This window comes from Mastomys coucha, unplaced genomic scaffold (genome assembly GCF_008632895.1).
Source record: "Mastomys coucha isolate ucsf_1 unplaced genomic scaffold, UCSF_Mcou_1 pScaffold20, whole genome shotgun sequence".
NCBI lineage: Eukaryota > Metazoa > Chordata > Mammalia > Rodentia > Muridae > Mastomys > Mastomys coucha.
Genome location: NW_022196903.1, coordinates 105821625 through 105835643, shown reverse-complemented (window position 1 = coordinate 105835643; position 14019 = coordinate 105821625). Strand labels below are relative to the sequence as shown.

The 14019-nt window shown below is 38.5% G+C and overlaps 1 protein-coding gene across 6 annotated transcripts in view; it reads left to right on the top strand.

Moving 5' to 3' along the window:
* The window catches only part of Rad18 (RAD18 E3 ubiquitin protein ligase), a 77661-nt gene that overhangs the window by 29915 nt on the left and 33727 nt on the right, over positions 1-14019 (top strand). For 4 of the 6 annotated variants that reach the window (XM_031382839.1, XM_031382837.1, XM_031382841.1 and 1 more), the window contains exons 9-11: positions 4631-4691; positions 11546-11680; positions 13252-13314. In XM_031382839.1, the coding sequence (XP_031238699.1) occupies positions 4631-4691; positions 11546-11680; positions 13252-13314 (259 nt within the window). Of the gene's footprint in view, positions 1-4630; positions 4692-5777; positions 5856-11545; positions 11681-13251; positions 13315-14019 lie in introns of all 6 variants that reach the window. The other 2 variants (XM_031382842.1, XM_031382838.1) reach the window with 2 other exon arrangements.

The following is a 14019-nucleotide window of genomic DNA, read 5'->3' as shown; positions in this document are numbered from 1 at the left end:
TCAGAAATCTGCCTGCCTCTGCCTCCCAAGTGCTGGGATTAAAGGCGTGCACCACCACTGCCTGGCACCCCTGACAACTTTATTTACCAATCAAAACCAACTCAGGGCAGGCTCCCTCAGTGTCTTGCGCAGACGTGCAGATTCTGTAATTTTGGGGACCAAATTAACATAATCCATGCACCATTAGACCAGACCCCAGCAACCCCTGCCTCCCAGGTGCTGGGTGGGGTAAAGGCACCAACCCTCCCAGCTAATGTGATACTTTTTTGTCTTTTAGTTTTATTTTTTAAATTTCCTTTTTTTTGTATATATTTTAATCAATTCTTTTTTCTATACCAACTCCTCTCTACTTCATAACTCACCCAACTTGATATTGTTTTTCTTTTTCTCCAACAACAAAAATTCAAGAAACACACAAAAAACTCAGAGAAACTAAAAGAAATAGAGTAAAACAAAAAAAATAAAATAAAACAAAGTATACAAACAACAACAACAAAACCTCCATGGAGTCTGTTTTGTGTTGGCCATCTACTCTAGGCATGAGACCTGCTGGAGTGTGGGCATAAGCGACACTCCATTGAGAAAACTGACTAGCTTCTTGGCTAGCTTTATGTTCACTTCCTTTCTCAGTGTGGAGATTTTGTCTGGTTTGAACTTGTGCAGGGCTTGTGCATGCTATCACAGTCTCTGAATTCATAGCTGTATTAGTCCTGTTGTGTCTGGAAAAAACTGTTTCTTGGAGTCATCCACTACCACTGCCTTTTAAAATCTTTCCACTTCCTCCTCTACATAGATCCCCAAACTTTGAGGGGAGAGATTTGATAAAGATATCCCCTGTAGGGCTAAGTGTTCCAAAGTCTCTCATTCTCTGATGGTTGTCCAGTTGGGAATCTCTGTTAATTACCATCTACTACAAGAAGAATCTTTTCTGATGAGTGTTGAATGATGCTCTGATATGTGGGTATATGAGTGTGTCATTAGGAATCACTTTATCGCTATGTTCCACTAACAGAATAATAGTAGGTTTTCCCTTAGGCCCATAGCCTATGAGTCTGAGGTTCTTGACCACTTTAGCTGGGTCAGGTATGAGCTCCAACTAATGGAGTGGGCCTTAAAAACAATTTTAAAAGTGGTTGGTTATTCCTGTAACATTTGTGTCACTATTTGTGCAGTATATCTTGCAGGCAAGTCTCTGTTGTAGGTTGCAGGGTTTGTAATTGGGTGATATTGATAATTACTTTCCTGGTAGTGTTCAGGAATACTTTCCAGTACCATAAACACTAGTCAGTAGTCAGGTGTAGGTTCAAGCTGGACACCAGCTCAATTTCTATTTGTTTTTGATATAAGGTATGTCTTCAATAATAGGGCTAACCAATCAGGCTATAGAGAACAGCCAATAACTTTGACAATAGCTCATAATATTTGGAGGTGTCTTTGAGATCCCCTTGGAAAAGTTCAACAAAATGTAACCATTCTTGTCACTGGAGCTTTATTTGGTAACATAAAATGTTTAATTAAGGCATTGTCTTTTTCATTATCAGGGTGACTCCATTTAAGTTTATTTCATATGTTATAAAGTACTTATTGTGTGTATATGTGTATATATAATATGCAATTATATATGATATATATGCAATATATATCGCGTGTGTGTGTTTGTAAGCTTTTGTTCTAGTAGGCTTCCATATGGTTTTATAAAGGCTTTTAGTGTTAGGTGTCCCTGTATATTCTCTCCTTTATTCTGCCCTCCCGTTCTCTTTCCCATTTGATCCTCCTGTTTTCCTCTTTATCTCTTTTAATACTGTATTTTGTTTCCTCTTCCTTGGAAGATCACCCCCCTCTCTAGTCTCTTACTAGCTATCTAACCTTTGTGGTTATTTGGATTGAAATATGTATATCTATCACCAATGGGAGGAGAGGCCCTTGGCCCTGTGAAGATTCTGTGCCCCAGTTAGGGGGGAATGCCAATAAGTGGGAGAGGGCAGAGTGGCAAGCTTGGGGAATGGGGAGGCAACAGGGGTTTGTTCTTGTTGTTTTTGTTCGTTTGTGTGTTTGTTTGTTTGTTGGAGGGGAAACTGGGAAAGGAGAAATCATATGACATGTAAATAAAGAAAAATATCTAATTAAAAAAAAAGAAATATGTATATCTAAACTTAAAAGCTGACATTCAAAAAACATTCAATATTGGATCTAGGTTTCCTCACTCAGGATGATGCTTCTAGCGCCATCTGTTTACCTGTAAATGTCATTATTTCACTTATCTTAACAACTGAAAACTCCATTTATTGGTTGATAGATGTCTAGGCTGTCTGGAGCTTACAGCTTATGACTAGAACAGCGATAGCACGGTGAGCAAGTGTCTCCACAGTAGCATGCTGAGTCTGGGTATATATTCAAGACAGAGAGCTGGATTAAATTGGTTTCCATCTATTTGAGGAGCCTCTGATTTCCATAGTGAGTGTACCTGTTTGCACTCCCACCAGGAATGAGTGAGTGTTCCGCTTTCCCTGCATCCTCACCAGCATTTGTTTGGTTGACTTTGGTCATTCTGACTGGGGTGAGATGAATGTCAAAGTAGTTTTAATTTTCTTGGTGGCTTAGGATATTGAAGATTTTAAAAATGTTTCTCAGCCATTTGTGTTTCATTTTTGAAAAGCAGTTTAATTCTGTACCCCATTTTAAAATTGTGTTTTCTTGGTGTTCAGCTTTTTTTAGCTCTTTATGTATTATCGATACTAACCCTCTATCAGATTTCGTATTCTGTAGATGGCCACTTTGCTCAAATGATGGTGTCTTGTTATACAAAAGCTTTTAGCTTCATAACAAATGAAGTCCCATTTGTTAATTGTTGGTCTTAGTGCCTATGTTGTTGATGTCCTGATCAGAAATTGCTTCCTGATGTCTATGAATTCAAGCCTATTTCCTACTTTCTCTTCTATAAGATCCTTATATCTAGTATTAAGTTGAGGTTCTTGATCCGTTTGGAGTTGAGTTTTGTGCAGGATGATGAATGTGGATCTAGCTTTATTCTATATGCAGCTATCCAGTTTGACCAGCATTATTTGTTGGAGATGCTCTCTTTTCTCCAGTGTGCAGTTTTAGTTTCTTTGTCAAAAATTAGGTGTCTGCAGTTATGTGGAATTATTCCTATGTCTTCAGTTCTGTTCTATTGATCAACATGTCTCTTTATGTGAATACCATGTATTTTAAATTACTGATGCTCTGCAATACAATTTGAAATCTGGGCTGAAAACGCCTCCAGTAGTTCTTTTATTGTTCAGAATTGTTGTGGCTATCCTGGATTTTGTGTTTCTAATGTAATATACTTAATACAGAAACACACTTTAACTGATAAAATGGACTTCAAGAATTAGAGAAGAGATCTATGCGAGTTTCAGAGCAGAAAGAGGAAATGACATGTACAACTGAAAAATCAAACTGCCTAAGAAATTTGTCTTTTGTTTTCTTAATTGTATTTTTTGTTTTTGGGAACCATATAAACAATGGATTTCTTTGTGGTGTTTTCATACATTCACATCATTGAACTTTGCACATGTTCACCCCATCTCCCCATCTTTTGTAGATGGCTGCTTTCCTCTACCAAATATTTCCCATTAATATTTTACTTGAAAAGCCTTACATGCACAGAAAGGTAGACAAAATGGTACTACCCGTTACTGTCAAAGATTTATTACCTGATATAATTTTCCCCCTTTTTTTTCTCCTAGATACAAACATTTACATGTGTTTTGACTTTTGGTATTTTCATTTATTTTTTTCTCAATTATTTGGAGTTGGATACAGTTGCTTTACAAATTTTATTGGGATGTTTCTGTTTATGGGAAGAAACAAAACTTTAAATCTCTTCACAAATGAGTCTCACTTTGGCTTAAAATTCATAACTGTGCCAAGCTACTTATTATAACATGAACATTTGTCAAATTATATAAACAACTAGGGCTGTGTAGATGGCTAGCAGGTAAGGTCACTTGGTGTATAAGCATGAGAACTTGAGTTCAAATCTCAGCACTCATGTAAAAAAATCTTGCATGGCTGTGTGCCTATAACTCCAGTGTTGTGAGGAGTAGGGACAGAAAGATTCCTTAAACTTTATGCTCACCAGCTGAGTTTCAGGTTTAGTGAGGATCCTGTCTCAAGAAAATAAGGCAGAGAGTGAAGAGCAGAACACTCAGTGTTCTCTGATCTTCATATGTATACAAGTGTGCACATCCACACCGCCTTGCATATTATACCACATACACTCAGGCACATATCCTAACTTACGTAAACAACCTCTCAGATTTCACCATATTGTTAAAGTAGAAAACAGTATTTAACCATGGTGGGATTTCCTTCCTGGATGCCACTGGTTTTGAGGGAAAGGTTGTTCCCCCACCCTCCTTTATAAATTTATAAATATAAATCTGTTGATGAGAAGGAAGTGCCGAGTAAGACTGCAGTGGTTATGATCATAAAGTCTGAGGCAGGAAACAAACATGCAGGTTATGCACAAAGAAGGTGTCTTCCTCTGTTTGAAAAAAAACACAGTTGAGATTTTTAAACTTGTGCATTGATTTCCATTTTTGTCATTTTGGATGTATGGAATTCTAAATATTTTTGTTTTTTTTAGGTCATGGTTTTTACAAAGAACCAAACAGAGAAGGAAATAGAGGAAATTCACAGTAAATATCGTAAGTTATGAAATATGTGCTTATTGTAGAGAACTTAAATTGCTGTTTTACATCTTTTATAATTAAAAAAATGATGGTTGTTAATGTTCAAATAATCTTGTTAATATTGCTTTAGAAACTGGGTTTTAGTGGAGTGTCTATGTGGTGCCTTCCTTTTAAGATCTGTGACTAACATTTAGCTTTGAGCTGAATTATTGCCAAGAACTTGGCAAGTATGTGTTAGTTCTCAGAAAGCATTATGTAAGAAGATGGTGCAGACGTAGAAGCATGTGGGACTGCATCGTCCCAGGCCTGCAAATGACAGTTCCTCTGTATGGAGGGACAGCACTTCTGTGGCTGAGAGATTTGTGTCAAAAGTAGGTTTCCTTCTCTTGTGAGCATCCTCTCATGCTTTATCATTTCCTTTTCCTGAAGTGATCTGTCTGTGTGTATCTTTGCCAGGTGACACCTTACTGTTTTTGTTAACTGGGTAGTTGTTATTTCTTTACTTAGTTGATGGTTTCAGTTTTTATTTGTTTGGTTTTTTCCTAAGACTGAGACAGAGTATTTGTATGGCCCTGGCTGTTCCTGAACTTGCTACGTAGACCTGGCTGACTTAGAACACACAGAGATCTGCTTACCTCTTTTTTTAATTTTAATTTAATTTAATTTAATTTTTGCAGTGCTAAGGATTGAATTTAAGGTCTTGCATGTAGTAGACTAGCAGTACTGAAAGAGTTAACATCTCTAGCCTCAAATTTAATGAGGACTGAAATTGCTTATTACTCCGGTTCCTGGCTGATTCTCCTTCTCATTCTTCAACCTTCCTCTCTCTCCCTCCCACTCTCCCTCTCTCTTTCTCTGTCTCTTTCTGTTATTGAGACTGGGTCCAGTGTTACTTGGCAGGTCAAGTAATGTAGCCAGAACAAGACAAAAAAACAGAAACAAAACAAACCATAAAATTTTTTCCCTCCTCAAAATGTAAAAAAAAAAAAAAATGTATAAGTCTACTCTTAGATACATGGAGTAAGAAACTTGACTTGCTTTCCTCTATTTAAAAAAAAAAAAAATGGATCTGATGAAATAGTAAGTCAACATTTGTTTTAGATGCTGGCAAACAGGTAGCACAGGGCTGTGTGAGCGAAAACAAGATGAGAAGCACCATAATCTGTTGGCAGTTATCAGGTGATACGAGGGGAGCCTGTGACTGCCATGGCTGACACAGACGTCATCGTTCTTGGAAGCTAAGGTGCTCAGGATTTGTCCTGGATGGTTAGCTTGTCTTGACATGTCCATCTAGGTTTCACTGTTTAATTTTGTCATTTCTTGATGCATATGATAGGATCTTATGATACACTTGTCTGCATCACTGTATCTTTTATTTTTTAGTAAATTAGCTTAATCCTTTGCTTCTTAAAAAAATTGTGAAACTATGTCACCTATAACTCTATTTTGAACAGGGTGTAAATGTTGATGAACACTTTCATTCAGTAGTGTAGTATGTATAATGGCCGAGGCAGTAAGACAAGAGAGAAGTAATACATAGATTCGAAAGGGAAACAATAAAACTTGAAAGTCAGAGATGGCAGATTTCCTTTACAGTGGTACGAGCCATAAAAGAGAATATGTAACTTGAGATTACAGGAGTTTAAGACATTTGCTCTTGAAAAGAACTAAAAACAAAACAAAACAAAACAAAAAACCCCAACCATTGATTAAGATAAAGTACCTGTAAATCTTAGTTAGGTCTGACAGAGTATAATGCATTATATGAAAAACTCTAATGTGGTAAATGGTACAGTAAAAAGACTCTAAAGAAGATACTCAATGCTACAAGAATTACATGAAAAGATAGTTTCATTAGTCTGAAAAGATGTAGTTTTATTATTCACTACTCTATTGTGAAATACAAATTAAAACTTTAGCATTGAAATTGTGTATTCATTGAAGGAATGCTGATCAGGATGACCAAGTATCTAGAAATACCATGTGGTCTGTCCATGTGGAGTAAAACGAACTGGTCAGGGGAGAAGAGGGAGCTTCTGCCTGCTGAAGCCTCATAGATAAGAGTTAGAAGCAGTGCGGCCTGAAAAAGCCAGGCTAAACAGTAGGTTGACTATATTCCACTCATAAAATTCTAGAAAGAGGGGGGCTGGTGAGATGGCTCAGTGGTTAAGAGTACCGACTGCTCTTCCGAAGATCCTGAGTTCAAATCCCAGCAACCACATGGTGGCTCACAACCATCTGTAATGAGAGCTCACACCCTCTTCTGATGTATCTGAAGACAGCAACAGTGTATTTACATATAATAATAAATAAATCTTTAAAAAAAAAACAAAAACAAAAAAAAAACCTCTAGAAAGACTAAAGATGTAGTGACAGAAAACTTGTTGGTGCTACCAGCGACTGGATGTTGGGTAACAGAAGCGTGGAGGTACGAAGAGAAGTCTTAGGTGGTTTTAGTCTTCCAGTTCGACCATGTACATAGCTACTAAATTCCATGTGTCATACATGAGAAGTCTGGGTTTTTTTTAATTAATGAGGAGCGTGTTCTAATTTTTGCAAATAGCTTTTAAAAGCTTTTCATGTCTATTTCCTGAGTGTGAGTACATGGAGGTGACCATATGCCATAAATGCATATGGAGGTCAGAGTAGGAGTCTGTCCTCCCTCCCACCACATGGTCCCAGGGATTAAACTGAGGTGGTGGCAGGTTTCTTTACCTGCTGAGCCATCTCTTCTGTAAATATCTTTACTGTCAAGCTGATTTTCATGTTGGCTTCTACATTTGATCTTTTCCATGGGATATTTTGGTTGATGAATAGGAGAGATACCTGGCTTTACCAGAAAGTTAACCGGGAAAATGAAGCACTTTATAAATTTTTGGGAAAGGATTCATATTATGCTAAAACTTGATCAACATTATTTCAGAAAAGTTAGGCAGAATTTGAAATCATATCAATAAAATTGGTTTTTCCATGCCACACTATGTTAAAATTCAGTGGTCTGCCCTGTTCTTTCAACAGATCTTTCATATGTGTGTGCTTTGAATTATTATTTGTTAGTCATTTGGTATATATTGGCTTATTGAGTTCAGATTATTTGCAAATTGCCTTCTTTAATATCACCACCAGTTTCATTAGAAAAGGTAGTGATTGGGAAACTGTAACACTCACAGTGTCACATTCTCCTCCTTACTGAGGAGACTTGACTCTCTTTGACAGGAAGTAGTGATGTTGATTTTCCTTGGCATTCTTTTTTTTTTTTTATTAGATATTTTCTTTATTTACATGTCATACGATATCTCCTTTCTCAGTTTCCCCTCCAAAAACCCAAAAAAAACCAAAAACCAAAAAACAACAACAAGAACAAACCCCCTGTTCCCTCCCCCCTCTCGCTGCTCACCACCCCACTCTCTCCTGCTTACTGGCCCTGGCATTCCCCTACACTGGGGCACAGAACCTTCACAGGGCCAAGAGTCTCTGCTCCCATTGATGACTGACTAGGCCATCCTCTACTATACACATGCTGCTGGAACAATTAGTCCCAACATGTGTACTCTTTGGTTGGTGCTTTAGTCCCTGGGAGCTCTGAGGGTACTAGTTAGTTCATATTGTTGTTCGTCCTAAGGGGCTGCAAACCCTTCAGTTCCTTGGGTCCTTTCTCTAGCTCCTTCATTGGGAACCCTGTACTCAGTTCAATGGATGGCTGTGAGCCTCCACTTCTGTACTAGTCAGGTACTGTCAGAGCCTCTCAGGAGACAACTATATCAGGCTGGATTGTCCTTCCTTCAGTCTCTGCTCCATAGTTAGTCTCTGCAACTCCTTTCATGGGTATTTTGTTCCCCCTTTTAAGAAGGAATGAAGTGTCCACATTTTGGTCTTCCTTCTTCTTGAGTTTCTTGTGGTTTGTGGATTATATTTTGTGTATTCCGATCTTCTGGGCTAATATCCACTTACCAGAGAGTGCATACCATGTGTGTTCTTTTGTGATTGGGTTACCTCACTCAGGATGATATTCTCCAGATTCATCCATTTCCTTAAGAATTTCATAAATTCATTGTTTTTAATAGCTGCGTAGTACTCCATTGTGTAGATGTACCACATTTTCTGTATCCATTCCTCTGTTGAGGGACATCTGGGTTATTTCCAATTTCTGGCTATTATAAATAAGACTGCTATGAACATGGTGGAGCGTGTGTCTTTATTACATGTTGGAGCATCTTCTGGGTATATGCCCAGGAGTGGTATAGCTGGGTCCTCTGGTAGTACTATGTCCAATTTCCAGAGGAACCGCCAAACTGATTTCCAGAGTGGTTATACCAGCTTGCAATCCCACCAGCAATGAAGAAGTGTTCCTCTTTCTCTACAACCTCTCCAGCATCTGCTGTCACATAAGTTTTTTATCTTAGCCAATCTGACTGGTGTGAGGTGGAATCTCAGGGTTATTTTGATTTGCATTTCCCTGATGACTAAGGATGTTGAACATTTCTTTAGGTGCTTCACAGCCATTTGGTGTTCATCAATTGAGAATTCTTTGTTTACCTCTGTACCCCATTTTTTAATAGGGTTCTTTGGTTCTCTGGAGTCTAATTTCTTGAGTTCTTTGTATACATTGGATATTAGCCCTCTATCAGATATAGGATTGGTAAAGATCTTTTCCCAATTTGTTGGTTGCCGTTTTGTTTTATTGACAGTTCTTTTGCCTTACAGAAGCTTTGCAACTTTATGAGGTCCCATTTGTCAATTCTTGATCTTAGAACATAAGCTATTGGTGTTCTGTTCAGGAAATTTTCTCCTGTGCCTATGTGCTCGAGGCTCTTCCCCACTTTCTTTTCTATTAGTTTCAGTGTATGTGGCTTGATGTGGAGGTCCTTGATCTACTTGGACTTGAGCTTCGTACATTTCCTTGGCATTCTTGTCCTGTCATTCACTTCTGAGAATATGTGAACCAGATACCCAAGTGAGATGACCATGCTTTGTTGTGCTTTCACTTCAAGATGTTATCCTGAGCCAGATATAGTAGCAATCAGGACGTTGAGGCAGGGGATTGGATGCTTGATGTAGCCTGATCTATATTCCAGGACCTGCCTCCAAAAGAGAAAAAGATTTCCTGTTCTGGCTAGTTTTATGTCTACTTGATACAAGCTAATGTCAAGAAATTGCCTTCCTAAGATGAGGCTATCAGCCAGCCTGTAAGGCATCTTAATTAGTGAGTGATGTGGGAGGGTGATGATGCCATCCCTGGGCTGGCTGAGCAAGCCATGAGGGACAGGTCAGCAAGCAGCACCCGACCATGGCCTCCGACCATGGCCTCTGTATCAGCTCTTGCCTCCAGGTTCCTGCCCTGCTTGAGTTCCTGTCCTGACTTTGTTCAGTGATGACTAGTGATATGGAACTGTAAGCCAAATAAACCCTTTCCTTCCCTAGTTGCGTTGGCCAAGATGTTTTAATACATCAATGGAACGCTAACTGTACCCCACTAAATAAATGGCTGACTTAGATCACAGAGTCTCAGTGCTTTGATAGTTTTTACCATGGAGGATTTTAGAAAGGCATGTCATATACTCGAGAGCCAACATCTAATTAAATTAATTATTTTTCTTACTATTCCACCAAAGAGATGTGTGTTGGTCTGTCTGCCACATATTTGTTTATGTATATAGAGAGTTGCTGGGGTTCACACATGCTAACCATGTAGCCTGCTAAGTAGCCATCGTGCAGTCCACCATCAAGATAGTTTTAGTCAAGTTGATTTTATGGTTTTTCCTAAGTAGTACTGTATGTGTGCTGAGAGAAACAGAATCATTTCCTTGACAAATGCTAGGGCACTAGACATTTTCTCCACCATGGTATCACATCATTCATGATATTATGCCATTGCAATGAGAAAGAACAGATGGGGCTAAAGTGATGGCCCAGTATGTAAAAGCATTATTTATTCAGAAAACCCGGGTTTGGTTCCTAGCATCCACATGAAGACTAACAACTGTCTATATCTCCATTTTCAGAGGATTTAAACCCTCTCCTGGTCTCCATAGGAACTGCACATATGTAATGCACAGACATAAATGGAGGCAAACCACCCATACAAGTAAAAATGATAGATCTTTTTTAAGGATCAGATAATATCTTAGTATGGTTATGACAATAAGTGTTACCTCATAGTCCTTGAAGGAAAAATTTCAGGAATCCTTAGCTGTATTGTACTCTGAAATACCCTGTGTTAGAATGTAGATAATGGAAAGAAAGGTGTCAGAAGTGTCATGGTATAGACTTGAGGCAGAAGAGGCACTTAGAGATATGGGATTGGAAAGTAGTTAGATGAATCATGAATTGTGCTCGGAAATATTATAAGCCTGCTTCCTACAGCCTTGGCTTTTGTGTCAGTTACTGTAATCCATGTAGTCTTAGTAGTCTTGTGGATCTTGAAAATTAGAAAACCATCTTTTGAATGTATTTTAGAAGTGGCAGTCACCAGTGTATGGCACATACCTGAAAACCCAGCATTTGGGAAGCAGATGCAGGAGGATTATGAGTTTGAGGTACTTTGTGAGTCCTTACCTCACTGAAACAAAGTAAGATGGGCCGGAGGGAGGAAATGGTTATCAGTCTGTATTTCAGGCACTCTGGAAAGCCCTTCCATAGAAGCGTTTGAGGAGGAAAACCTGAGTATCAAATGATATCACTCATTCGTATTTGCTTAGTGGGAAGAGAAAGACTTTTCAGCTGCCTCAGCCTTCTGCAGTCTTCTGCGTGGCAGTGCCTGCATTCAGTGCAGGTGATTCTGCAGATGATGTAGCTGGTAGCTTGTGCACCTGATACTCAGTTTGTCATGTGCAGATGCTTCATACACTCACAGTTCTTTTGAATTTTAGGTAAAAAGCACCAGAATGAATTCCAGATTCTGGTAGATCAGGCCAAAAAAGGATATAAGAAAACTGGCAGAGTTTCAAAAGCTGCAGCAATGAGAAAAGATGAATCTGCAGAGACACTGCCGTCTGAATATGTGGGTAAGACTTAACTACAAGTGTAGTGGATTTCTTTACTTTCTTTTATATGTATCATTTTGTGTATGTGTGTGCATACACTCATGCACATGTGAGGAAGTTACAGGGTAACTTGAGGGAGTTGGCTCTGTCCCTCCACCATGTGGGTTTCAGTGACCAAATCCAGGTTGTCAGGCTTTGTGTCAAGTGATTTAACACTGAGCCATCCTCATTTTTTTTAATTTTAAAAAACATAAAACCCATGTCATTTACTGAAGTTAATCAGTATTTAAGGGAGTATGCTTTAGATAAGATTAATGTAGCAGTTATTGACTATAAAATAGCTTATTGCTTGCTTCAGAAACAAGAGAGTGTCCTGAAGAGATGACCCCTAAGGTCTGCTTACCTTGTAGGTAGGAAGCACCCCAATCATAGAGATGCTCTGTGTTGGTCTAAGTGTGAGGATATTTTCTAAGTGTAAGATTTGTTGCTGAAGATCCTAAGGCAACCTACCTAGAAAGAGAATTATTTTTTTTAAAGAATTATTTATTTTATTCATATGAGTACACTGTAGCTGTCTTCAGACACACCAGAAGGGGCATCGGATCACATTACAGATGGTTGTGAGTTACCATGTGGTTGCTGGGAATTGAACTCAGGACCTCTGGGAGAGCAGTCACTGCTCTTAACCTCTGAGCCATCTCTCCAGTCCCGAAAATTATTTTTGTTGCCAAATTCTGATGTTTACTTTGGATGAAGTGTTGTGATGAAGCGTCTAAGGCTTATGTAGTTGTTATACATTACTTAGTTTTGGTCTAACTTTAAATTTGAGATCAATGTTGTATTTCTGTTGCTAATGCTTTGGCCCATGAGCAAAACAGAATCACAATGGGGAAATTCTTTACTACTTTTCTTAATTGTGACAAAATGCATATAACATATTTTTACTAATTCATAGGTGCATAATTCATGGCTGTTAAATGTTTTTTTTTATAATACTGTTTAGCCATCTGTCTATACCCCAAACCGTTTCATCATCCCCAGTACAAACTATACATGGTGCAGCTCAACACTCCCCACTCTCCCACATATCCCTCATGATCTCTGTTGTATCTGTTTGTGGAATTGCTTGCTCTGGCTACCTAATGCAAGTGAAATTATAGAGTATCTGTCTTCCTATGTTGGCTTATTATTCTAGGCATAATATTTTTATTGTCTTGTGTTGTGGCAAATATTCAAATTTCTTTCTTTTTATGGCTTTAATAGTATTCCTTACTGCATGCTGTGGTTCATCTATTGAGTTATTTTGCCTTATTGAGTTGTGAATAATGTTTTTGTATGCGTTAGTTCTCAGATATCTGTTCAAGACTCTGCTTTCAGTTTGTTTTATTGCATGTCTGTTGTTTCTGTTGCTGTGATAAAAAGCTCTGACACTCCCTAAACAAACAAACACACTTTGGGGAGAAATGAGTTTATCTGGCTTACACTCCCAGGTCACAATCTCTTACTGAGGGATGTCAGGGCCAGGAACCTAAAGGAAGGTCTGCTCGCTGTTTCATACAGCATGACTTCTAACCAAGAGATTTATTTCACAGTCAAAGAAGAACAGCAGGAACCATTGCAAAACCATTGCATCCTGTTTGCTCCCAGCCTCTCAGGTCAGTTTATACTTTGTGGGGAGCTGCAGCTGCCACCCTATATATATATATTTGAACACCTGGTCTCCGACCAGAGCAGAGAGCATTGAGATAAACAAGCCTTAGTTGGAAAAGCTGTGTGCCTCTAGTTTATGATGCAAGCTGGCATGATTTCTCGTAGCCTATTATGCTTTGCCACGTAGCTGATGCTGATTGGGACCAGGGAAAGTATTTAACCCACAAGGGCTGGGGGCTGGAGGAGTATAAAGTAAGTATGTAGAGATAGTAAGTATGTAGAATTAGGGCTGGTGATGGGTTAGGAGAGTAAGTAAGATGTAATAGATAGGAGTAAGTATGTATGGATATAGAATTATATAGCATAATTCATGGCTGTTAAATGCTTTTTTTTATAATACTGTTTAGCCATCTGTCTATACCCCAAACCGTTTCATCATCCCCAGTACAAACTATACATGGTGCAGCTCAACACTCCCCACTCTCCCACATATCCCTCATGATATGAGAGTAGAGTATTGAGTAAGTATGTAGAGATAGTAAGTATGTAGAATTGGGGCTGGTAATGGGATAGGAGAGAAGATGTAGATATAGAAGTAAGATATAAGTATAGTTGTAAGATATAGAATTAGGAATAAGTATGTAACTAATAAGATGTAACTAATAAGATGTAAGTAGTAATAAGTAAGACGTAAGAAGAAGATATAGAAG